The sequence below is a fragment of the Glandiceps talaboti genome, chromosome 23 (assembly GCF_964340395.1).
Source record: "Glandiceps talaboti chromosome 23, keGlaTala1.1, whole genome shotgun sequence".
Lineage (NCBI taxonomy): Eukaryota > Metazoa > Hemichordata > Enteropneusta > Spengelidae > Glandiceps > Glandiceps talaboti.
The window spans coordinates 9602524-9630247 of NC_135571.1; the positions used below are offsets into that span (position 1 = coordinate 9602524).

The 27724-nt window shown below is 36.1% G+C and overlaps 1 protein-coding gene across 1 annotated transcript; it reads left to right on the plus strand.

The window, feature by feature from the left end:
• The first annotated feature begins 1572 nt into the window (after nucleotides 1-1572).
• On the plus strand, nucleotides 1573-27724 carry LOC144452654 (uncharacterized). The gene is made up of 20 exons (XM_078143793.1): nucleotides 1573-1855; nucleotides 5449-5556; nucleotides 6250-6495; nucleotides 7259-7397; nucleotides 8742-8967; nucleotides 10332-10527; nucleotides 11546-11721; nucleotides 12213-12461; nucleotides 13462-13670; nucleotides 14305-14419; nucleotides 15154-15336; nucleotides 16388-16534; nucleotides 17100-17177; nucleotides 18050-18359; nucleotides 19014-19130; nucleotides 20710-21050; nucleotides 21870-21981; nucleotides 22662-22758; nucleotides 23333-23432; nucleotides 24343-27724. The coding sequence occupies exons 1-20, from the start codon at nucleotides 1687-1689 to the stop codon at nucleotides 24397-24399; spliced, it is 3375 nt and encodes a 1124-aa protein (XP_077999919.1). The 5' UTR covers nucleotides 1573-1686; the 3' UTR covers nucleotides 24400-27724.

The window sequence follows — 27724 nt, forward strand, 5'->3', positions numbered from 1 at the left end:
GTTTCCATTACGAAAACTATTGAATTTTATATTTGATTAAATCAAGGATAGGGAAAACGGGGAACGTCGACGGATCTAGAAGGGTCAAAAGTATAGATCGTTTGGACGGAAAGAAAGACAACATTTAGTAAACCTACTTATAGACACTATCATCTTACGAACTGTAAAGATGTATTGACAAAGTAGTAAAATGGGGGTAACTGTATGCATGGTACGAAGTCAGCTCGGGGTAAACATAAACTTTCCTTTCTTGTTTTTCCACCAATGACGGTCAGTTGAAAACGAGGACTGTAGTTAGTTTGAGCGGTTGTCGTAAAAATCCAAGTGTCGAGGTCACATGATAATACAACCAATGGTATTCAAAACGTTGTGTTGTGTTTTGTTTTGATGTGATGTGATGTGATGTGTTGTGTTGTGTTGTGTTGTGTTGTGTTGTGTTGTGTTGTGTTGTGTTGTGTTGTGTTGTGTTGTGTTGTGATGTGATGTGATGTGATGTGATGTGATGTGTTGTGTTGTGTTGTGTTGTGTTGTGTTGTGTTGTGTTGTGTTGTGTTGCATGTGTTACAAATCCAGACCACTGAGGATTTCGTGACACTTATGTGAGTATGAGACTCCAGTTACTTAAAAGTTGTATTGAAGGTGTGGTGCATCGTTATGTTATATTACGAAAAGTGCAGTGCTGTGTATATAACTATACAAAGTCTTCAAAGAAAGGTCACTTTACTGATAATCACAAACTTTAAGGTCATGTTAGTTAGATGACTAAAACTGACTCACCCAAACTATAGTATAGGTTAATGTTTACAGTTTTATATACCATTGTAATATTGAAATACAGGTGCTATTTAAACAACCCGTTCTGTTTTCTCGCTATTTTTCGATAGTCCTTACTGTTGAAAAACACACCACAAACAGTCCACTAATGAGTTATTTCTGAACACTTTAAAGTTTTCTTTCAGTTCTAATTTCTATGTGTAAAGCTCGCGACTGAAATATTTGAATCAATCTGAAGTCTGGTTGTGTCCCTATCAAAGGCAAACTTAAGTGTACATATGTACAATACCCGTTTCTCCATCACATGAAGGGACTGTGGCAAAATGCATGAACGTGACCTGAAGTTTTGGAGCTTCGCCAGGTATCACGTGATATTGTACGTCAACAAAATTAGATTGGCGACGAGGATAGTTTTCAGATTCTGAGCTTGTACAGGGGCGGTCCTTATAATTACATACCCTCTCACTGTATTTTGTGAGAATATACGGCATATCCCATTTTTATGGGTGGGTTGCACCTGCAGCCTCGTTTTGGGAAATATTTTGTGTTTTTTTCTTAATTTTACCCATGCTTTTATTTAATTATACACAATAATTATTTTGATACACCGACAGCCCATTCCTGCACCTCTAAACGATTCAAACTACTCTTGTGAAACACTACATGAGAATAACGCTTTCATATCGTTTACACCAACTTGCAGTGAACCAGTGTACACCCCTATAGTAATTTGGAGGATTGGATTGTTACATTCCGTATAAGGCTGTGTTGAAGACCGTTCCTTTTACAATCATGAAGAACATACTACGGTTATGGTGTGTGTTTGTACTCGTTGATGTCATTCTATGTTCCTGTTGGACTAACTGGCTGAGCTGGAACAGATGTAGTCATGAATGTGGTCCCGATGGAAGGATGTCTCGATTTCGGTACAACAGAATTGGATCAACTTCGTCATGTACGAGAGAGAACGATATAGTTAGCTGTAACCAGGATTGCCTGAACGGTGGGCAGGTAATCGATGGCAAATGCGTTTGTCATCCTGATTATTGGGGAAGCGATGGTCTAGACTGTTGTAGATACGGTAAGTTTACCAAAAATTGAACTCGTGGCAGGAGAAAGGTACAAGGACCTCCATAGTTTGCTATGCATTAGACTGGAGACTCGTCGCGGGCTTTCTATAATAAATATAGGAATCTCTATCCTAACGGAGAATGCGACTTTGTCACGACTAATGAAAACTTTGAACGGAGAAGTGTTGTCTAATTCTATTGTAATGACTTTTATTTCTGCTTCAAATAACATATGAATACATGTTTACAAACCCACGTTATCAAATCATCAATTTATGAATGTTTTCATCAACGTAAATTACTTTGAAAGTCACCAACGAGAAGCGAAAACAACTTCAGTTTTACGTTATCTTTGTGTAAAACTAATTTAAACTATTTTTCTCAGTGCTATTTCCGCATATGAACTTTTTTCAAAAGAAAGTATTGTGTGACGTATTGCGTGCTTACTTTCAATGTGTGAGGTTGACGTGTGTATACATTGCGCATTGTCACATACCTGTCTGGCATAACAAATGGACCTGGGTGGGAATGTCTCCCAGTTCAGTCTTGCGCACTACCCCTCTCAAACAATAGTTAAAACACTATGCACATGCGTATATACTGGGAGCATTTGTTGTTTTTTTCGCTGCTCGTTCTCAGGCTGCTAGGGTGGGACCATTTTATAGTCAATTATATTAATCCCTATTGTGCATGGCAATTGAGGTGTTCACTAAAACTACTTTTAAACACGTTGAACCCGGATGTTAGTGAGGCACAGACTAAATAAATATGTTTTTAGACGAAATATATATTTGCTGCATATTCAAAAATGATACAATGAATAGTGTAATTTATTATATGTATAAAAATGATGAGGAATAACCAACTATGCAAATGTTCTGATGACATAATTTAATATATATATAAACATTATGAGAAATGACCAATTATGCAAATGATCCGATGACGTAATTTATTATACTTATAAAAATTGAGGAATAACCAACTATGCAAATGATCCGATGACATAATTTATTATACTTATAAAAATGACAAGAAATGACCAATTATGCAAATGATCCGATGACGTAATTTATTATACTTATAAAAATTATGAGGAATAACCAACTATGCAAATGATCCGATGACATAATTTATTATACTTATAAAAATGACAAGAAATGACCAATTATGCAAATGATCCGATTACATAATTTATTATAAGTATAAAATAGTGCCAATGGTAGTTTTAAAAATGTTTATGCACATGATGAGTCATGCTAGGTATGGGTGTTCATTTACTCAATGACTATCCAGTTACCTATCCAACCCTGTTGTTATCTTTGCAATATACGCGATCATTTGGCTGTTGCTATGGGCATGGTCTTGTTGCTAGGTATACTAGTATTTCATACATTTTTGAATGTTTATTCAATTGTCTATTAATTCCTGTTGTTATCTTTGCAATATACGTGATCATTTGGCTGTTGCTATGGGTGTGGTCATGTTGCTAGGTATATTTCATACATTTTGTGAATGTTTATTCATTTGTCTATTAATTCCTGTTGTTATCTTTGCAATATATGTGATCATTTGGCTGTTGGTATGGGCGTGGTCTTGTTGCTAGGCACATTTACATACATTTTTTGAATGTTTATTCACTTGCCTATTAATCCCTGTTGTTATCTTTGTGACATGCACCACCGTTTGGCTGTTGCTATGGGTGTGGTAATGGTTGCTATGAATATCTGCATACATTTGTTGAATGTTTACTCACTTGCCTACCAGGTGATGTTGTTATTTAATTAAAAATACTGGCATTTGGTTGTTGCTAAGGGCGTGGTCATGGTTGCTAGGGCCAATTGTGTCAAAATGTTTTGAAGAAAGTCTGCAGAATAACACTTCGAGAAACATCTTACCAAGTTTCAGTCTTGACTAAGTACTTTTTGAGATATACATTTTTGACCAAAATTCACATTTGGACAGCTAATTTGCACATCTCTCATGAGATCATTACATGCTTAATATTTCTTCATCTATACACCCCCAGATGCATCCCCATTCAGCCCAATCTGCTCAGCAGTTTTGGAACTTTGCTATGGCCGCCATACTGCATTACCTGTAGGTGGTGCTAGAGGGCGCTATTCAATTGACACTATATCAAAATAAATTCACACTCAAAAGTTATGCATACACACACAATTTCAAAATTCTACCCCAAAGTGAACAATCATGCCTTTTTTGGTGCTTATCTGCCTAACTATAATTAGTTATTAGTATTCCAATTAGTGCAGCCTTAAAGTTGTTTCCTCATACCATCTTTTATAAACTTTTAAAAACCCATTTTAGCACGGACGTGAGTGGAAATTGCTAATCTCATGTCGCAATATGACATAATCATTCACCTTGCATTGGTCATACACTAAACAAGAATGTCTATTCATTCCTTTCTGAGTTTTAATAGAGGCCCCTTTCTGATGAATGGAGCAGAGTAAAGGTGGTGACCCCCTAGCCTATTTAGAATTACTCATGGCACTGTTATTGTCCCAAAGGTACACTTTGTACTATTTTGCTCTGTACCATATGGCCCACCTAGTAGAGTACGCTTTGTTGTAGCAGTACTTACATTATACAATCATTGATGTCTTTAATAGTCGTGTCTGGATTTGATGAATACGAACGACAATAGTTGTGTAACTATACAAAGGTACTCAATCAATGCTACTCAATCATGACAGTTTGTTACTATGGGGTCATGCGTGTGAGGTCAATGTGTAACCTCATAAATGCTACGTTCGAAAAACGAAAGTTGTGAGAATTATAGTTCAATGCTCGGGGAAACTGTACAGGAGTCCATTTGTAGAGTAGTTAGACACTGATGGCTGTGATTATTGGCTAAAACTTGCGAAAAATTTAGTAGCCAATCTCACTGAACTTGATTTCATTTTATTGAAACTGTATGCTCACATTGTACTTGCTGTAGGAGTAACTAACTAGTCTCACTGACTTAATTTCATTTTATTGAAACTGTATGCTCACATTGTACTTGCTGTAGGAGGAACTTAAACTACAGTCTCACTGAATTTGATTTCATTTTATTAAAACTGTATGCTCACATTGTAATTGCTGTAGGAGTAACTAACTAGTCTCACTGACTTAATTTCATTTTATTGAAACTGTATGCTCACATTGTACTTGCTGTAGGAGGAACTTAAACTACAGTCTCACTGAATTTGATTTCATTTTATTAAAACTGTATGCTCACATTGTAATTGCTGTAGGAGTTACACTAACTAGTGTCACTGAACTTGATTTCATTTTATTAAAACTGTATGCTCACATTGTACTTGCTGTAGGAGTTACACTAACTGGTGTCTCACTGAACTTGACTTCATTTTATTGAAACTGTATGCTAACACTACTTGCTGTACGAGTTAAACTACTTGCAGTCTCACTGAACTTGATTTCATTTTATTAAAACTACATGCTCACACTGTGATTGCTGTACAAGTAACTACTAAAATAAATGTCCATTTCTTGCTGAAATGAAATAAAATTGTAAACTAACATGATTGCGTTACTTTAATGTCTTGTCATTTTCCAAGACGTTTATTTTTTTTGCCAGAAAGTTGTTCCTGGAAGCCAGGTAAATTCTGTTATCCAGGAGAATGCCCACAGAATCCTTCCTCATGTACTTGCACCAGTGATTTCAGTGGGGATAATTGTCTTACTAGTAAGTATGCAAATGTTCATAAAAAAATGATATATCGATAGACCTGCAATATTAATACATACAATTATTTAGAAAGCAGATATACATTAATGTACTAATTGTAGAAGACACTTTTAATCAACCACAAAAATAAGTCATGTAATCAGGCAGAGGTAAGGAGAGAAGTAAACATCTTTAAATTTCAGTATGTATGTATGTATGTATGTATGTATGTATGTATGTATGTATGTATGTTGTATGTTTAATGTATGTATATGTGTGTGTGTGCATGCATGCGTGTGTGCACGCATGCATGCATGTATGGATGTATGTATGTATGTATGTATAATGTATGTATGTATGTATGTATGTATGTATGTATGTATGTGTGTATATGTATGTATGTATGTGTGTGTGTGTATGTATGTATGTATGTATGTATGTGTGTATGTGTATGTGTACGTATGTATGTATGTATGTGTGTGTATGTATGTATATGTATGTGTGTGTATAATGTATGTATGTATGTATGTATGTGTGTGTGTGTGTATGTATGTATGTATGTATGTATGTATGTATGTATGTATGTATGTATGTGTGTGTGTATGTGCGTGTGTGTATGTTTGTATATCATGTATATATGGTATGTATATATTTATACATTTACTTTGTATTATTTGTCTAGTAATAAGTATAAATGTCCTCTCCTCACAGTCGACACCAAACCAAGTTTAGACCAATGTACTGGAACATTTCGAAGACCCGAAAGTGAATATACTCCATACAATGTTGCTTGTCACGTTCCAATGACAGCATATTGCCCTATAAGAGCAGAAACCTTGGTAGTTAATTGGGAGGTCAGCTTTATTCCACAACTCAATGGTACAGATACACCGTACTACGTTAATGAAACAGGCTTTGGTATTATACTAGCAGTCATTGACTGGACACTCGCCAGAGGTAAATCTTGTGACAGACATTACTAATGATTCTTTTTGTGGGTGTTTGCACCTGTGTGTGTGTGTGTGTGTGTGTGTGTGTGTGTGTGTGTGTGTGTGTGTGTGTGTGTGTGTGTGCATGCGCGTGTGCATGCGTGTACATGTGTATGTATGTTGTATATAATCATGTATGTGTATGGATGTGTTGTGTATATGTATAATAATAATAATAATGTTGGGTTCTTATATAGCGCTTTCCCACTCCGTGCTCAAAGCGCTTTACAATTATTACCCCTGGCTCGGATCAGAACAGCACAACGGCCCTTTAGTCTTCCTCAACTCCCCGGGGAGCATACAATCCATTGCAGCCATTTAAGCGCATAGGATTAAAGCCTTCACATTGCAACCTACATCCTACCAGGTCCCCAGTTATACAGCTGGGTTGACTGAGGCACAGTCGTGGTTCAAATCTTGCCCAAGGACTTTAGCCACTCAGAAACAAACAGCAGGCAGCGACGGGGCTCGAACCTGCAACCTGTAGATTCCAAGCCGGTCACGCTAACCATTCACCCATCATGACTCCATTGTAAATTATTGTATGTGCGTGTATGTGTGTATGTATGTATGTATGTATGTATGTATGTATGTATGTATGTATGTATGTATATGTGTGTGTGTATGTATGTATGAATGAATATGTGTGTATTATATATGTATGATATTGATATAAATATTGACGAGATGAAAACAAGGGAATGAAAATAGTCAAAATTTTTCTCTCTTAGGAACTACTGTTGTTGCTAGTGGGCGTAGTGAATGTTTCAATCCTCCAGGTGGTATATTGGCAATACCAGCTGATAAGCTACCGACAAGGACATGTAGGAATGAAATAACAATTAACAAACAAGTACATCATCAGGATAAGTAAGTTGAATTTAAAACTACATGCACAAGGGAGTCAAGGAACAGAGGACGAAAAATGCCACAAATAGGAAAATAATAGCGACTCACAATGGTTTCAATTGACTTGAAATTCGCGGAACGGTTTGACTCGTATTTCGCACACTGTAGAACTTATGACCAGTGTGCCCTCTAATGATAGCCAAATTGTGAGTCAAAATGATAAAAACTAACATTTGTTTTGAGTCACTATATACTACGAGGTATGGGAACACCAGATTTTGGTGCGTCACTAGAAATTGTGTGCGTCAGTCGCACGTTAAATTGGCTTAGAGGACACGACTGCTTATGATGTAAACACGCATTGTAGTGACATATCACGTAGAATGGCTATGGTATAATTTAAATATTCATGCCCTAGTCACTGTACTTAAACAATAATGTACGCCCTCCCAGCCCATAATGGACGAAAGCAAACTTTGCACTCCATAATGGGCTCGGCTGTCGCCTCGCCCATTATGTCGTTCAAAGTTTGCTTGAGTCCATTATGGACTGGGAGGGCATACATTATTGTTATTATTTTATAGTTTTGCCAATTCCAGTGAATTTGTAGACCGAGAAACGCAAAACAACATATAATATACACAGCGCTGAACATCGTCTGCCATGTTCGGCCCGGAAGCTGAATACTAATCATAGCGACACACGTACGTATACGTACACACACATATACACAATGAACTGCTGAGAACACAAATTTGTTATGCTCGTTCCGGGGCTGCGATGCCCAATAACGGAGTACATTATTAGTAATAATGTACAGCGATGACGTCACAAAATTCACTGGAATTGGTAATGCTATAATATAATATAATATACAATATTGAATTTAGCTTGAGTTAGGTGTTATGTTAACAATTCCTCTACCAACATCCAATACCCAATTAAAATATTATATTCATTTAGTGTTTCATCAAATTAGCGCCGATGAGTTTCATGACGGAATATTCTTTGCATTAGCTGTTCAAGTGCAACTTTCCCGACTTGGTGAGCCAGCAAGTCGGGTGTCATAAAAATTGTTTGTATCTCTAAAGCTATTTGCAATGTCACTGATAATGGGTCAGTAAAACTGATAACAACTGATATGACATTAGGGGCTTCACACTTAGATATTGAGTTTAGCTTTGACTGATGTGTTATGTATAGTGCTTTATCACATTTGTAAATATTGCCAACAAACATTATTCAGTGATAAGAAAGATAGGAAACCCCACTTCCTTTAAGCTAATGGCTTGATTCTGTAATGATCAAATTAGCGTCGATGAGTTTTGAACATTAGCATAAATGATGCATATTTCTTTCACACAGGTTTTCTTTCTCCATCATTGCAAAGAATGGTGGTTACATGAAATTAAACAACTATGCTGTACCAGGCATCGTCACAGTAGACTCCCCAACACATTACCAAGAGAAAATGTATCATGAGACTACTCTGGTGTATTTTGACTTCTACTCTCCATATCACTGTAGTTCTGGGTCGATGCCTTGTACACCTGGAGAGAAGCTGATAATTAATAGCGCTTTCATAAAAACGGTAAGTGTGCGACATGTTAATGTTAAATTTGATTTGGAATGTTTATTTTTTGTCATTTCGACTAAATCTCTCCCCTCTCCACAAAGTTTGCTAACTCTAGTGTGACCAGAAGTTCATTCTTAGATCAGTGAACTCAAACGATGACGTAACGTATTATACTTATAAAAATTATGAGAAATGACCAATTATGCAAATGATCCGATGACGTAATGTATTATACTTATAAAAATTATGAGAAATGACCAATTATGCAAATGATCCAATTACGTAATTTATTATACTTATAAAAATGACAAGAAATGACCAATTATGCAAATGATCTGATTACGTAATTTATTATAAGTATAAAATAGTGCCAATGGCAGTTTTAAAAATGTTTATGCACGTGATGAGTCATGCTAGGTATGGGTGTTCATTTACTCAATGACTATCCAGTTGCCTATATCCAACCCTGTTGTTATCTTTGCAATATACGTGATCATTTGGCTGTTGCTATGGGCATGGTCTTGTTGCTAGGTATATTTCATACATTTTTGAATGTTTATTCAATTGTCTAGACAACAACAACCCCCTTTGAGTCTGCTTGCATGGTTCCCCGTGGTGAAATGCGTGCACATATACAGTGCCTGCTTGTAAGCAGGAGTGGGGTATTGTTTGTGTTATTTGTAATGAGTGGTCTGTGGGAAGCCTGTTTCTTATCTATCTAAATTGTTCTTGGGGAACATGTGTATGATGTGCACAGTCTTTCGGCGACCCTTCGATATTTCTGCTGTGTGTACATCTATCAAAAAAGTCTGAAATATAGGCCTGATTTCATTCACATCTCAGAGACAACAAAGTTTAGAGGAATATATGCAAAACTAGCTCCTTTAAATCTGATCAAACAGTGGTCACCCGTACTTGGTAAATAGGGAACTTGCAATCCAGACTGAGCATGCTCAGACACAAAGGACTATGGGATTATCTGTGGTTATCGTAATACCTAATCTGGAGCTACCGATAAAATAAACCTCCCACAATGGTCAGGGTGACTATGAATTGATTATTTGTGGTTGCAAACAATGTAAACGATATTGTTTATAATACAGTTGATTAGTATTTATTATCACATTTCCCATGATGTAACATTCAACATGGTGGGTTTGCAAGTTCCATATTGCACACGGTCGCGACCCTGGTAACTATGGCAGCTGGAGACTCAGCCAAGCTAGAGTCAAACGCATTAATAGCCTCACTTTGATATTTTGACATAGTTTCACCAGTTTCTATTTTCACTTTTTAGGAATTTGAAATTTTCATAAATGTAATTATGATGTAAATATTGTTGTTTGTTTTTTTCAAAATCAACCACATATATGTTTCAGAATCAAATCAGTGTACAGTGGAATCATGATGATTGGTATGATGACCTTGGAGGTATCGATCACTTCCGATGTGACGTGTACAGGTTGACGGCCGGTAGTGACGGAAAACTTGGCATGAATTCTGTTAGTCCTCATGCAACAAAGGATAACCTAGGGCCATCTGTATCTAGTACTTCACTAACACTGTCTGAGAAAGGTAAGGATTTGTATTAATTAAATACAATATACAGCCCTTTTCATGTTAGTGTTCACTGGCTTTGATTGAAAGAACCATGCAGGAAACAATATGAAACTGCACAGTCTACAATGCAACATTCAACATGGCAGGTTTGCAAGTTCCCTATTGAGTTGTAGCAGTTAATTGCTTTGGTCCAAAAGAACCAATCCATCTTTTTGGGTATAGTTTATTTTTAAAAGATTTTGTTAGTAAATTGACCAAAATATGGTCTGGGGCTAAGCACTAGGGCTATACAACCCTACCAAACCTGTAAGAGAATGTCCCCCATATATATAACCTTTGAATCTAGCGTGAACAAACAAGTATGTAGACTCAGTCTACACGCTGTAAGAGTTAGTGACACTCTCATCTATATTCCCAGTACGATTTTAGTAGTGCCACCAATGACAGAATTGTCAGTCTACAGTCTACACACAGCTTCTGCAAGGTTATATCAGTTACATGTCTTTCCTGCTCATTTTTTATTCTTTCTAACCAGTCATATATTTTGAAAAGTGGCATCTATCTTATTAAAATAATTACAGCTCTAACATATATTGTCTAAATAATTGTCTCATCTCTGTGTGTCAGATCAAAACCATATTTACAACTGTCGTTAGATTAACACGACATGTAATCGGTACACTAGGGAACTACCCCTGTTATACCCTGTTATCAGGGTTTGGTGGGGCTAATTAATGGACTACAAATGTTGCCAATGTACACAATGTAATCACAGCTTACAGATTATTGTGTCCACATATAGTTTTAAACATCCTCAATCAAATCCTGGCTCTAAGTTCAGTTTGAGCACTGTTGACATAAGGAGAGATTTGTTTGGCCATAAATGGGGAAATGACCAACAATATGCATGTTATCATAAGGTTTTTAAATTACCTGAGTATATATGAGTTGGTTTAATTCTAAGATAAGACAGGTGGGGTTTGAATACCATTCTTTTAGTGGAGTGGTTTTCTAATGAAATGTTTTCTACTAGGGTTGTACTCGTTGGTTCTCAGCGTGATTGACAGAGCAGGAAACAGAGCAAGGGCGAGAAGATTTGTAATGTTTGATAACCAGAACTCCATCGAGGTTGATGGAAGCAGACCGGTTACTGCCAAAGAAGCAGCAATCAATGTTGGGGTCAATTGGTTGTCAGTGTCCGAGGGGAAGGTATGTATACATGTGCCTATACCATGTTGTCAATTTCATTGTAATCTGACATTGATAAGTAATATATGTCCCTTGAAATCTTAAAGTCTTGTGGTTACTTTGGCAAAAAAACTCCCTTCAGTTGTTACCCCCCCCCTCCCCACAAGCACCAAAAGAGAAATCTAGACTATTTTAGAATCCAATATGGCCACCGTTATATTGTGTTGACTGTTTGGATAAATTACAGATTATAGATTTTCTTGAAAACAAGTTGACACTGTACCCATTTTCTATATTTATTTCAAAATGACTTAGGATAAGTTTCCATATGACAAATTTGGATAGGTTTGAAGAAGTTAGATTTTCAGCGAATATCGCCCAAAGGCATTCTGCTCATTATCTATTGAGCACCACTTAATTTGTTCCTTAATTTCTTTTCATGCCATATCAGACCACCAAACATGATACCACCAGTTATATTAATAATTACCCCATATGTTGTTACATTGCAGGTGACGGTAACATGGGATGGTCATTTCACTAACCCATTTCATCGTGATAACAAATTACTAAATGAAATTGAAGAATTCAGTCCAACTACAGACGATGATTATGACGAGAACACAGGTCAACCACCAATAACAAGGTCACGTGAGGCCATTCCAAATGCTGATGGGATTGTGAAATTTCAAATCAGCATTGCCCAGGCAACATCACGAAAGGTACAGCCATCACAATGGACAACTATAAAGGCTCCAACGGTAAGTATGTATCTCTATCTCTCTCTCTCTCTCTCTCTCTCTCTCTCTCTCTCTCTCTCTCTCTCTCTCTCTCTCTCTCTCTCTCTCTCTCTCTCTCTCTCTCTCTCTCTCTCTCTCTCTCTCTCTGAAAAGTTTTAATTTTGATATTTCAAATTTTTGGTTGGAATCACGGTCGATGTGACATTTGATTTTGGACAAGATGATTTATTACAAATTACTGACAAACTTGATATTGGAGGTCATATTCTTAATGGAACTTTTTAGAAAAATACTGAAAAAATGTTTTGGTATTTACCAAATACTACACACATAAATCACACCTACTAGTAATCTTGGAGGCTTTGGGTTATTCGTCTCTGTCAAGTTCTGCGAGTTTCACCAGGAGGCGTGGCCAACCAATGTCTGTGATTTTAGGTTGCATATTTGTCATTGCTACAAAAATAATATTCAGTCACTGAAAAAAATGCAAAAAGGTCTTATTGAGAGTTGTGGGTGAAGTGATAAGAGTATATGGACATTAGCCTGGGACACTGAGTCAAAATAGTCAGAGGACTGCTACAATTTGAAATGGGTCTGACTGCAGATCATATCAGTGGGCTCTCGTAGCTATAGTCGTACCCATTTTTGAAGTGTTTTCATAGTTCTTTGTCACTTTCACGAGATAAAGCCACTTTAGACAACTGACCAATCTCTCTCTAGCACTTTTATTGACGGCACAGGTAAGATTCAGTCAGATGTTATTAGTACCTTACATGTAGTTCTACACTCGTCACTAGACAATGCTGTTTCGAATACCTCTCTCTCTCTCTCTCTCTCTCTCTCCCTCCCTCCCTCCCTCCCTCCCTCCCTCTCCCTCTCTCTCTCTCTCTCTCTCTCTCTCTCTCTCTCTCTCTCTCTCTCTCTCTCTCTCTCTCTCTCTCTCTCTCTCTCTCTCTCAGGCATACAAATTAACACATCCCACACCACCTTGATTTTTAATTGTTGTATGTTATCTCAATAGGTGGAACATGAAATCACATTTAATGCTGTTGAAGGAGACACTCTAACCATTTGGCTTAAAGCCTATGACGCCATGGACAATGTAATGGATGAGTCAGTTGATTTTTATATCGATACAACACCACCAACAGTCAGCCATGTCATTTTGATGGATGACTTAGGACAGGTTATTGAATCTGACAAAGCTGTCATGGATTTTGAGAAAAATCTGTGAGTAGAACTTTAAGTGTGACAATCTTCAAAGAGAGAATGGGTATAGCAGTACAAAAAGAATCTTTTTATATCGATCGATCGTTGCCCTGATAATGGTGGCAGTCCTGAATGGTGATTGTGGTGGTGATGATGATGATGATGATGATGATGATGATGATGATGGTTGTGGCGAGAGTGATAATGATGATGGTGATGATGGTAGTGGTGGTGGTGGTTATGGTGGTAGTGATGATGATGATGGTGGTATTGGTGATGATAGTGATGATTGTGATGATGGTGGTGGCGGTGATGATGATGATGACAATGATGACTGCGGTAGCGATGGTGGTGGTGGTGGTGGTAATATTGGCAGTGGTTGTGCAGATGACAACAATAATGATAATATAGAATGTGCTGGCCAGTGTGCCCTCTGAGCCAATTTGACGAGCCACTGACGCACACAATTTCTAGTGATGCACCAAACTCTGGTGTTCCCCTATCTCTTACTATGTGGTGATTCACAAGAAATCACAGTTTTTTTCATTTTGACTCACAGCAACAAAATTTTGCTATCATTAGAGGGCACACTGGTGCTGGTGATGGTAATGATGTTGATGATTGTAATAACTAATATCTGAATCTTTCAATTTAGGATCAAAATCCAGGCATTTGATCAGGAGAGTGGTCTGAAGGAAATCAATTGGCAGTTGGTAGATTTGGAGAATGTAGTACTTGGCAATGGTAAACTTAACATGACACAACAGGAAGTATGTATCAATCACATTTCAATATTCATTTGCTACCTATTTGTTTCTTGTAAAATTACATTCTTTCATAGAGTGACCTTTCACCAACCGAAGGTCTATGGTTCTTTCTGATCATATAGAAAGAAGTCGTTTAATTAATATGTAATCATTTTTTCTTTCTTGTTTTGTATTTTGTATTTCTTTTTTCTTTTCTTTCCTCCCCTCTCCTCTCCTCTCTTTTCTTCTCTACTCATCCCCTCATCTCATCTCTTCTCACCTCTCCTCTCTTCTCTTTTCTACTCCTTGCCTTGCCTCTCCTTGCCTCTCCTCTCCTGTCCTCTCTTCTCTTTTCTACTCCTCCCCTCTACTCTCCTTCTTTTTTTCTTCTCTTCTCTTCTCTTCTCTTCTCTTCTCTTCTCTTCTCTTCTCTTCTCTTCTCTTCTCTTCTCTTCTCTTCTCTTCTCTTCTCTCCTCTCCTCTATCTCCTCTCCTCTCCTCTCCTCTCCTCTTCTCTTCTCTTCTCTTCTCTTCTCTTCTCTTCTCTTCTCTTCTCTTCTCTTCTCTTCTCTTCTCTTCTCTTCTCTTCTCTTCTCTATCTCCTCTCCTCTCCTCTCCTCCTCTCTTCGCTTCTCTTCTCTCCTTTCCTCTCCTCTCCTGTTCTGTTCTGTTCTGTTCTGTTCTCCTCTCCTCTCCTATCCTCTCTTCTCTTCTCTTACCCTTTCCTTTCTTCTTTTTTTATTTTCCATTTTCCATAGGACAAAGGATGCCAATGTTCATGCATTACATCACTAACACCAAAGGTGTGTTTCAGTCTGGACAACATCATCACAGCTGATACTATTGAAGTACTTGATATTAATCCAAACACTAAAGTCGACTGTGTAATGAAGATGATCATAGTAAACAATGCACTACTGGAAACTAGTACTGATATATCGGTATGAAATATTACATGAACTTTGTGTGTATTATGCATGTCTCCTGAACAAATTCCAAAAATAATCGCCTTGAATTTTACCTTAAACTGCAGTTAAAATTATATTAAAGAAGAAAGATACTGATATACAGTAATACAGAATGCCCTCTCACATCCATATCCATCCACACACACACACACACATACATACATACATACACAGACACACACATACACACACAAACACACATATACACAGAATTAACACACACATCGCATACATATATAACAGACAGACAATCAGACAGACATGTAAATGGATACACACACATACCCACATACATATATGACAGACAAACAGATAGACTGACATGTAAATGTACACACACACATATCCAGATATATGACAGACAGACAGACAGACAGACATGTAAATGTACACACACACATATCCACATATATGACAGACAGACAGACAGACAGACAGACAGGCAGACATGTAAATATATACACACACATATCCAGATATATGACAGACAGACAGACAGACAGACATGTAAATGTACACACACACATATCCACATATATGACAGACAGACAGACAGACAGACAGACAGACAGGCAGACATGTAAATGTACACACACACATATCCAGATATATGACAGACAGACAGACAGACAGACATGTAAATGTACACACACACATATCCACATATATGACAGACAGACAGACAGACAGACAGACAGGCAGACATGTAAATATACACACACTCACGCCAGAATTATAATGCTATTTCAAACAGCTGCATTTGATATTTTGCACATGTGGAGATTCAGTACACTAGAACATACTGAAATTGTGATCGCCATTAAGGGCACTCACTTTTGGGTGCGGACCCAAAAATCAATTTGATTTGATTGATCGTGCAGCTACAAAAAATATGTATACACACAAGTGAGTATATTATGAGTAAGTTATTGTACCTAGCAAAACATTTTCAAAAAACGTTCAAGTTGCGAAGAACAGCTTTAAACAGCATACAATACATTCTTTTTATTACTACATCCCACAGCTGACAGTAAGATCACCTGTGAAACCCACAGTGAGTAGACATACATCCAACAACTCTGGAGGCATTGCTGGAGGAGTGGTGGTTGTTCTTATAATACTGATTGTCATAGTAGCTATTATAATTCTCTGGCGACTTGGAAAACTTAATGTAAGTAACACCTAAAAAAAATTGTGTGGTTCCGATTACACTCAATTTTAGAATAGATGGAGTAGGTACATATTTTTTTGCTTTTTTTTAATGTGTGAGTGTCTAGTTCAGGTAGTTGTATTTTCCGTTGTTTTCCATATCATATGGTCTGTGTTATTGGTTTCTTCTCATCAGATGTACAGCTATCACAAATTAGAAGAACAGTTTTATATTGTCTTTTTAAGATGATGTCAGTTTCCACATACACTATCTCTTGCAAGCCTTCATAATCTCGGTGATTTTATTTATTGTTTCTCAAATACATAAAAAAGAACTTAGGTTAGGATTGGCAGTGAAAAACTAGGCAGGGTCAGGTAACTGGAACCAAACAACCTGACGATAACCACAGATAATCCCATAGTCCTTTGCATCTGTGCATGCTCAGTCTGGATTGCAAGTTCCCTATTGTCATAGAAGGCATACATCAACATTAACATTATACTGGAATAAGATTTTATTAAAGTATTTCACTTAAGTAAAAAACTTGTACACTCAGCTTGTGCCCCTTTAATGTTTACATATATAGTGCAGGAAGAATGATACAAGTAGATCAAATCCACCACCACCTGTTGCCAAGCCTTGGAGTAATCTGTCTATCAATGGGGTAAGTTTATTCAAACAGTCTTCGTGATGTAAATAGATCACTAAAATAAATAGCCTTCTAACTGAGCTGGGTCTTGACCACATTTAAGGAAGATGAGGTGTTAATTGACAATTCTGTTATACGTAATCTGGGGTGATCACAATGATAACCTCCCTATTATAAAAAGTATAAGGGTCTGTGAAACAAACACCAAGAGTGTGAAGCCAAACTAATAGGATAAACTCGCTCACTGATGAAACAATCAATCAATAAATCAATCATGTCAATAAATCAATAAATCCAATTGGTCAGTTGGTCGGTCGGTCGGTCTTCTGTGTGTATTTAATCTCTCTCTCCCCTCCCTCCATTCATAACTCCTTCCCTCCTCCCTCCATTCATAATGCCATCCCTCCATCTATCTGTACATCTACCTATTTATGTATAAATCTATTTCATAGTCAATCAACTAACCAATCAAACAAACAAACAGAAAATCAATTACGCATTTTTTTAAGAATTAATATATCAATGAATTCACTAACCAATCATTAAACAGATGAACTATTTTTGTGGCCTAAGCCAGAAATTTGTTTTGTAATTCTCTATCTTATCCATTTTTGTGGCTCATTGACTTGTAAATTTTTGGTGTTCATTGGACTTGTACATTTTGATATTTTGTACATTTGTAGATAAGTTTAGAGTATTTTGTGAGCGTATAATTTTGTAGATAAGTTTAGAGTATTTTGTAAGCGTATAATTTCTGGCAGTAAAAGTTATTTCAATAAAAGTTAAGTGATTGTGTGAGTCAATGGACAAGTTTATCATTGTAATGTTAGTTTATAAAATAAAGCCATACTACATAATTGTAATAACTTTCCTTTTGCATTGTGTAGAATGATGATAAAGTGGGGTATCCCAATAAGGGTTACGAGTACAGCACTGCCGTTGATGAAGTAATTCCAACAAAATCTAACAACCTGGCCTACCCTCCACCACGTCCCCCAAAGACAAACAACTATCACAAAGTCGTCCAAAACAACGGAAAGGTGCTGATGGATTCTGGTCTGACGAGAGATGAAATGGAGTTTCCTTCATCTCAGCTGGAGTTAGTAGAACTGCTCAAATCAGGAATCTACAAAGCCAATGCTACTAATATTGGTGGGATTCATGGTCTCAGTATTGTTGTAGTCAAGACGTTGAAAGGTAATTATTAAGTGGTACTATACCTTAATTATCTCTGTTGACAGAACTTGAATTCTAACGGTACATTTATCTCTGCATTTATATTAGTCTAGTTCCTATACAGTAATGTTTCCATTTATACCTCCACTCACATAGTCTAGTTCCTATATGGTATCATTACCGCATTTACACCTCCACTCACATAGTCTAGTTCCTATACAGTATTGTTACCATTTACACCTCCACTCACAGTCTAGTCAAAGTCATTACTCTACAAGTCCTGAGCTGCATGAGATGCAATTAAAAATTCATCCACAGCCACCCACAGTCATTAACATCATGTTTTGTTAATCAATCACAGAATTCTAACCAATAACACAGTCCCTCATAAAGTTAGTGTTCATTGGGCAGTTATGTAATGTCCAAATATGGGATATATCAGTTGGGGTTCACTGATTGGATGAACAACTTTTTGTGCTGATTGAGGGACTTTGACCAGACGTGGTTTAGTTAGAGACCACGTTGGCATCCAGACTACATTTACCTAAGCTTACCTACCTACCTACCTACAAACATACATGCATCTGAACTCCTTATCAATGGAGTAACTGTATATAGTTTCCCAAACTGTGACACAATTTACATGTTGTTTATTTTATATGTTTATGATGGTAGACAAACACAGCAAATCCCAACGAGAATCCTTGCTACATGAGTTGGATGTCATGCTACAAATAATGCCTCATGATAACGTTATAAGACTGCTTGGCTGCATGGTTGAATGTGGATCACGTGAGTATAAAAATATCTTATATTAATACAATGCTGTTTGTTAGGCCTAAAAAAAATAATTGTTTGGTTCCGGTTATCCGACCCCACCTAGCTTTTCACTAAACTTTTTTTTTTATGTATTCGAGAAAAATAATAATAAAATCACAAAAACTGTGAAGTCTCACAAGAAATAGTGGATGCAGAAACTGCCATCAACTTAAAAAGACACACTCTAAAACTGTTTTTTCAATCTGTAATGGCTGTATATCTGTTAGGATGAAATAAACAATGCAGAGACCATTTGGAAAACAATGGAAAACCTGAACTAGACACACACATGAAAAAAAGACTAAAATAAAACAATATAAAATAAAAAATCTACCTATCTCACCTATTCTGAAATTGAGCGTAACCATAACCACTCAATTTTTTTAATTAGGCCTTAGTATTTTATTGTGAACAGTAACGTTTTCATGTACTACAGATACATTAATGATATTACTATATGATCCTTCACATGGCTAACTAAACTTATATAAATTTAATTTACAAATTGCATCTTTCAAGTGATTGCAACCTTCTGTCCATTTTTACCTCCCATGAGAAGGGGTATAGTGTTCATATTGTCATCGGTTTGCTTGTCTGACATACACGTCATCATTTTCTCTCAAGCCTGGCTCAATTCAAATGAAATTCTTGCATGCATTTTTCCGTGAAATGCTTAAAACATATCAGATTTTGATAGAGGTGTGCATTGAAGCCTAAGATTATTGGCACAATTGAGAGAATCAATGTTTGATCTGTTGATAATAATAATGATAATAATGTTGGATTTTATATAGCACTTTCCCACTCCGTGCTCAAAGCACTTTACAATTATTACCCCTGGCACAGATCTATAGTGGTACAACAGCCCTTATACTTCCTCAACTCGCTGGGGAGCATTGCAGCCTTTATAAGCGCATAGGATTAAAGCATTCACACTGCAACCTCTATCCTACCAGGTCCCCAATTATACAGTCGACTGAGGCACGGTCGTTGTTCAAATCTTGCCCATAAGGACTTTAGCCACTCATAAACAAACGGCATTGATGAGGCTCGAACCTGCAACCTGCAGATTCCAAGCCGGTCACTCTAACCATTCGCCAATCATGACTCCATATAATAATGATAGATATCACGATGTAGTGATAGATATGATAAAATGGTATCATGGTACATAACACATGGCATTGGCTCTTATTTCCACATGCTCATCGATGGTGGCGCTCTTTAGAATGGTACATAACACATGGCATTCAGCTCAAAGCTGGTATTACTTTGTGGGTAATATTTACATGCTCACTGCAGGTCAAATCTCACTTTTTGTCAGTTCTATAAGTTCAGTACATTTCTTACCACAACTTTAAATAAATTATTCTTCAAAAAAAAATCATACTCAAAGCATTCTCAAATCCATAAAAATGACAAAATATTGAACAATAAAATGAGATGATAATAATTTATATTGTAACTTATTTTCCAAGTTGTTGATGGTAATATAAAGCTATGTCATGTGTACTTCTGTAAAAGGTATTTTTACTATGATTTTTTTTAATAGCGAAACCAAGTATCATAATGGAATATGCCTGCTATGAAAACCTGTCTGGTGTTTTAAGACGAAGCCATCAGCTAACCACGGGCGATGGAAGTCATCAAACGGTAGTGGACAACTCCATATATGGTAATCTATTCAAAGGAAGTGACTCATTGACATCCATACAGATGATGCGATATGCCGAGGAGATTGCAAGTGGAATGGAACATCTGGCTGATTTGAATATTATCCATCGTAAATTAGCAGCTAGGAATATATTCGTTGGTGAAAACAACCAATGCAAGATAGGCTCATTTGCAATGGCTATTCAAACGGATGAAGCTGAAATTCAGGACAATCGGGAGGTATGACACAAGACTTGTGATTGGGGATGCAAGTGTGATGAGGTGTATGATATAAGGCTGGCGATAGGGCAAGAGTGTTTGATGAGAGGTGAAAGATAAGGCTGGTGTTTTGGGAAGTGAATGAAATATACATAGTATCATATATATGACTGACTGACTGAATAAATGAATGAATGAATAAATGATCAAACAAATGGATGGATGAATGAAAAAATAATGAATGGATGAATGAATGAGTGAGTGAATGAATGAATGAATGAATAGATAAATGAATCAATGAACAAACAATTGAATGCATGGATGAATGAACAAATGAACGAATGTGTGGATGGATGAATGAATGGATGGAGGAATGGATGAACAAACAAACAAACAAACAAACAAATGGAAGGATGGACAGAGTAACAGGCAGTCAGGGTTATACTAGCACTATTTCATCGTTGAAATGACAATTGGAAATAATGAGGCCCCTTACATTATGCCTGTACCGGTAGGTTAGAAATATCCTATGAGAAGTCACTCTGTCATACAGAAAATTGTAGTGCAAGATTCACATACTTATTATTATTATTACAATCAGATGCACAGTGGGTAACATTCTGGGGATTAAATATACAACCTTGGACCAACACTATGATTGCCAATAAGCAGAATAATGTGATTCTAGATGCTTGAAAATAGTATGTCATTTGAATTTCCCCACTTTGATAATTATACTCAACAGTAATATTAGATTCTTTTTGATGATACCACAACATGGTGTTTCAGTTTGTACGTACAAATGTAGGCTTATTTTATCTGTTGTGTTTTTTAATTCAGACACGTTTACCAATCCGATGGATGGCTACAGAGTCCCTAAAGTATGGTATATTTTCCAAGATGTCTGACGTGTGGGCCTATGGAGTTGTAGTGTGGGAAATCGTCACTCTTGGTATGTTATAGTGATGCTTAGACAGAGAACTACATTTGTATATGCACATGTTTGTGTGTATGTGTGTGGGTGTGCACGTTCATGCAAGCACATGTGTATATGTGTATGTGTGTGTTATTCTTATTGTATACAAACACTTGCCCCAAAGAAGTCCAGTGATCAAGGGCCATGCCTCATGGGTACACTGAGTGTTAATGCAGGAGGAAACCGGAGTACTTGGGGAAAACCTGTATAATGTTTGGTAGAGTCAAACTGAACGACATTCCTCTTACTTACAATGTGGTATATTTAATCAAACCCTGAATGGGTTTGAACCCTGACTGCAGTGGTAAAAGGGCCAGCGGTTTAACCACTCAGCCACCGACAACCCATGTAACAACAATTTTATTTATCAGAAATGATTGCTGACAACTTATTATTATATACCAAAATAGTTACAGTAAATGTATATGTGTATAAACCCAACCAATGCACCAGAGTGTAACATGTTTAATGTATCATACATTGATTTATAATAGTAAGCATTCTTTGAAAGTAAAACAAACAATTTTTATCATAGATTTTGGTGGCAATCCATCCTTACCATGGAAACAGATTTGCAAGAATGAAAGTTATAGTAACTCCAAATCCACAAATCTATTCTAACAGCAATATTAATACTTTTTATTCTCTACAACTAGGTGCTTTGCCTTATACAACCATGAAGAACAAGGAAATAATAGAACGTGTGAAGAAAGGATACAGAATGGAGAAACCACCACACTGTACTCAAGAAATGTAGGTTCCTTTTTATCACTTTAACTCAACCTTAACGAGTTTCTGTTAGGCAAAATATTTAAAAAAATGTGTGTTTCCAATTGCCCAGCCGACACTAGTTTAAGTCCTCAATCCTAAACATTTTGTGCATGCAAAAAAGTAAAATGGCTTTTACTGTGTACACCTTCATGCTTTTGCCTCATCTGCAGTCACTTGTTTTAAAAATCGTATTTCATAGAGAAATATACAATCTGCATAACATGTTCATATACTTAACTTATAATTATCTTCATTTAAACTCTTTTTCACCCCGTTAAAAGTATCATTGTGAAGATGAGTATCTTATGTTGGGGTTGAAGTAATTTTTAAAAATTTAGAAATAAAATGAAAATAAACTCCGACCTACCTACGGTACACATTTCTGAATAGAAGACATGTTATTGGAAACAAACATTTTTCATTTAGTTTGCCTTATTAGCAAGTTAAGTTGGAGAGAATGGAAAGGTGTTACAGATAATTGAATCATTCGATCTATGGGACATTATAAACTCTTTTTATTGATGGAAAGATTGTGTTATCACATTGCAAATTTCAGATACACAATCATGTTGAGATGCTGGAACGGCACTGCTCATGAACGTCCAAGTTTTAGTGAGCTTGTGAATGAAGTAAGAAATATCAACAAAAATGAAGAGGTAAGGACATTACCCATATGATATAATCCATTTATTGTGAACAGTTTCTTTACTGTTCAAGGTTATAACACACAAGTAGTTCAAAGTTTTCAAGCATTGAGCTTTTGATCTGTTTTAGTCAACGATTCTCATTAGAATGACAAATTCCAGTTATGCAGCTGACCACTAGGTGGCAGTATGATCAGCCTATTGCAGATGATAGGTAGTTTGATGCCCTCGTTTATGTTGATCCTAGGATTGTAGCATCTGATGTTTATAGTCTCCCTGATCTTCCTCAGGAAATCATGTGGGCAGGATGTATCAATAATGGAAACAGAGGTCTCAGTTGATGTTATGATTATAGCTATAGGAGTGTTCAACTAAAGCCGATACTACAGTTCTATCCCTCACAGATTTGCAAATTTGCTATGGAAATTGTCATTCTGATGAGGATTAGCAACTAAAACAGATTGAAAACTCAATGCTAAAAACTTTGAAATGCTTGTGTGTTATAACCTCTTTTAATCATTTGATCTACCAGGCTGATGAACATTTTTGGTCAGTTTCCATACTGTTCTGCTCTTAAGAAATTTTATAAAGACAGTGATAATGTAACAGAAAATATCTCTTTCACAAATGGACACGATAAACAGAGAGAGAGAGAGAGAGAGAGAGAGAGAGAGAGAGAGAGAGAGAGAGAGAGAGAGAGAGAGAGAGAGAGAGAGAGAGAGAGAGAGAGAGAGAGAGAGAGAGAGAGAGAGAGAGAGAGAGAGAGAGAGAGAGAGAGAGAGAGAGAGAGAGAGAGAGAGAGAGAGAGAGAGAGAGAGAGAGAGAGAGGTGGACAGGAGATACGCATGCATTACATGGTCATGGATATTTATATAAGAACTTCAACTTCAAGTTGTTATAATAAATTTCTAATTCATTTCAGGTGGTGAACCTGAGCAAGTATGACAGTGAACTGTATGGTGACCTGAATGAGATGTAAAAGCTTGAAAGCTTCCATCTATCAGCTTTTTACTTTGATGTATCAATTTATAACCACCTGTTGTCACACATTTCATGAAAACATCTACTGGGGGGGGGGGGGGTGCTACTCCCCTTACTTGAGTATACGTATATGTGCTGCCCTCTGGGGTACATTTTCTAGCCCCAAAAGGGTGGCAGGGATGTATCAGTGTAGTTACTGATGACTTCATGCCACTAAAAACTGATAAAAGTGGGTAATTGCGGTATACATTCTCTTACGCAGTGTATCACCTTCCTATATAGAATAGAATAGAATCTTTACTGCGTTAACGTAAGAAAATTACATCTTTTCATTGGATTTTCTGCAATAAGTGTTTGGTGCTAAAACAAAGTAGTAATAGTTAATTATATAGTTAATTTGGCTCTATCACTGTCTAACCTTATCATCCATTTTTGATAAATAGTTAAATCTAGGACAACTATTTTTCCAACTTTTACTACACCATTAAAACTGATTTTTTAAAAGCATACACTTAATTCAAGCATTAAAATTGTATTACCTATACTTAAGACATTAAAAATGTTGTATTATTTTTTAGATCTATTGATTATTTCATTTTTCAAGAGAATGTCATTCTTCTTTTCAATGATATCATGTAGTCATATTTTCAAATATAAAATCAACATACACAAGAATGCGACAAAATGAGGTAGAACTCCAAAGGAACACACCTTTAAATGTTTGACATAAAATTCAGGCGTTTAAATTTAGTTTTTCTTCTTTTTGAAACACTTAGGGAAATTGTCAAGATTTCTCGGGAATTTGAATTGACTGCATTACTTTAGAACTGTATAATGTACGCAATAAAGTACACAAACGAAGTAGATGGCATGATGTTTCAATAGGACATGAAACTCACTGGAAAGATATGGTGACTTTTTCTTGAAATATTCACTTTTCTCTCTTTTAAATTGTCGCAATTATACACTATCACCAATGGATACTATATATGTCTGATATGATATTGCTGATATCACGTATTGTATGATATTTCATAAGTTTACATACCGGTATAATTAATACAAACAATGTGAACAAGATAAATTGCAAGTTTGCAGTGTTTTTTATAGGAGGTAACATAAAAATATCTTATCTAATAAGTATTCATTTTTTTCACTAACACAAAATATATTAGTCTGTAAGATACGCAGTGTCGGGACACGCTCACACATCGGCCAAGCCCTCCCCGAGAGGAGGCCAGTAAGTGAAGAATGTCACGACATATCTTACAGTCTAAAAACGTATAATCTGCAAAATATAGGTATTAAATATAACCAAGAAATGTATATAACCAAGAAATGTATATAACCAAGAAATGTATATAACCAAGTAATATATTATCATATCCAAGGAAATGTATAAGAAAGGAATGTACATAACCAAGGAATATAATATTTGCCTTACGTCAGTATATGCTGGACATATCTGACACATGGTATTATAGTTTTCTGTTTAACTAATTTGGCAGCTCTAAACAGACAGAATTTTTCTCCAATAGGAGAAATATTAACCTTTTTATATTTACAATGTTCTATATACATACGTAGGTGATGTCAAGGTAGCCTACCTGTAGTCTTGAAGGACTAAATGCTGGCTGTTTCAGTTACCATGACTGATATTTTATAAATCAAACAATCTTTAGATCCGGCAGTTTTCATGTCATGCCCCACCAAATGTAACTTGCAAAAATTATGATTAGACTAGGGAACTTGCAACCCAAACTGAGCATGCTCAGATGCAAAGGACTATGAGATTATCTGTAGTTATCGTAATATCTTATCTGAAGCTACCAATGAAATAAACCTCCTACACTGGTCAAGCTAAATATGAATTGATCATTCGTGGTTATAAACAATTTAATAACATTGTTTTTGATTAGTACTAGTATTTATTATCACATTTCCCATGATGCAACAATCAACATGGCAGGTTTGCAAGTTCCCTATTTCCCTATTATAAAATCTGTTTCCCATAAAATCTTTCTTAATGACACCTATTGGATTCATCATGTAATTAAGATTTAAATATGTCTAATTGTATTTTGACCAATCAGGTTCTGTGAATGGATGCCATGGAATTACTACTGATCTTAAAACTGTTGACCAGCAAAAATTCAAAATCAAAATCTAAGTTAGGATAGCTGAAGTCCTTCAAGACTACATGTAGGCTTAGGTATCAAGGTGTATGGAAACTGCAAAGATGGACTCTTCACTGTCATTTGTATTTGCCATGCTTGCTATGGCATGTTTTTATGCAATAAAGATTGATTGATTGATTGATTGTATTCAGACAAATATGAAAATTCAACAAATATTGTTGCAGTAGGTGACCTGTAACTGAGAATCATTAAGATTTGATATGTCTACATCTTAGTGCTTAGTACAATCAAGAAAACATCTGTTTTCAACAGTTTGCAATACCCATGTTTCACCAAATTTACTTTTGCATTACATATATTCATAAGTGTAAATTCAAGTTTAATACTGCTGTTATTTGCATCAAGATCCACCATCATTTCTTGATATTCGTATACAATATACATAACATAGTCTTGCTGCTAGACGTTCAGGCTTTCTTTCGATACAGCTTGCCTGAACACTTGGATGTTCCATCCTCGATAGCGATGTTCGGTCATTGTAATGACCCAATATGTAACCAGATTTAAGTATATTTTACAATATTATTCATCATTCTTTCTGTATTTGTGACAAATAGAATTCACAGTGAATTTTTATTAACACAGTTTATATATACACAATGAGATGTACACTAATCCTAAAAATATTCAAGTTGGTCTTTGCACCACATGTGTTATTTGTTTATTAATATTATTCCTTTCTTTGATATCAAGTTACAGTATACTGACTGGACCAATGTATGAAACTTATTGAAATTGTATACCTTGTACTAGAGAATGGACAAACATATCATAGATATAACACTACAGACCGATACATGCAGCAAGTTCACAACCTGCAAGAATTATTAAGATTGTACGGTATTACATATTTTGACCATCAATTGAACATTACATTTTCTCAATTCACAATTTCTATCAAACTGCAGAAAGTTATATACAACATGGCAATGTCTCATGTCGAAGTCCAAGTCATATAATAATATTGTGTTAGTTTGATAATAGTTTCAGAATAATTTGTTTGGTTTGTGATACTTAAAACACACACACACACATACACATACGTACGTACATACGTACGTACACATACAATGCATACACATACATACAATACAATACAAACATTACGCATGTGACATACATACA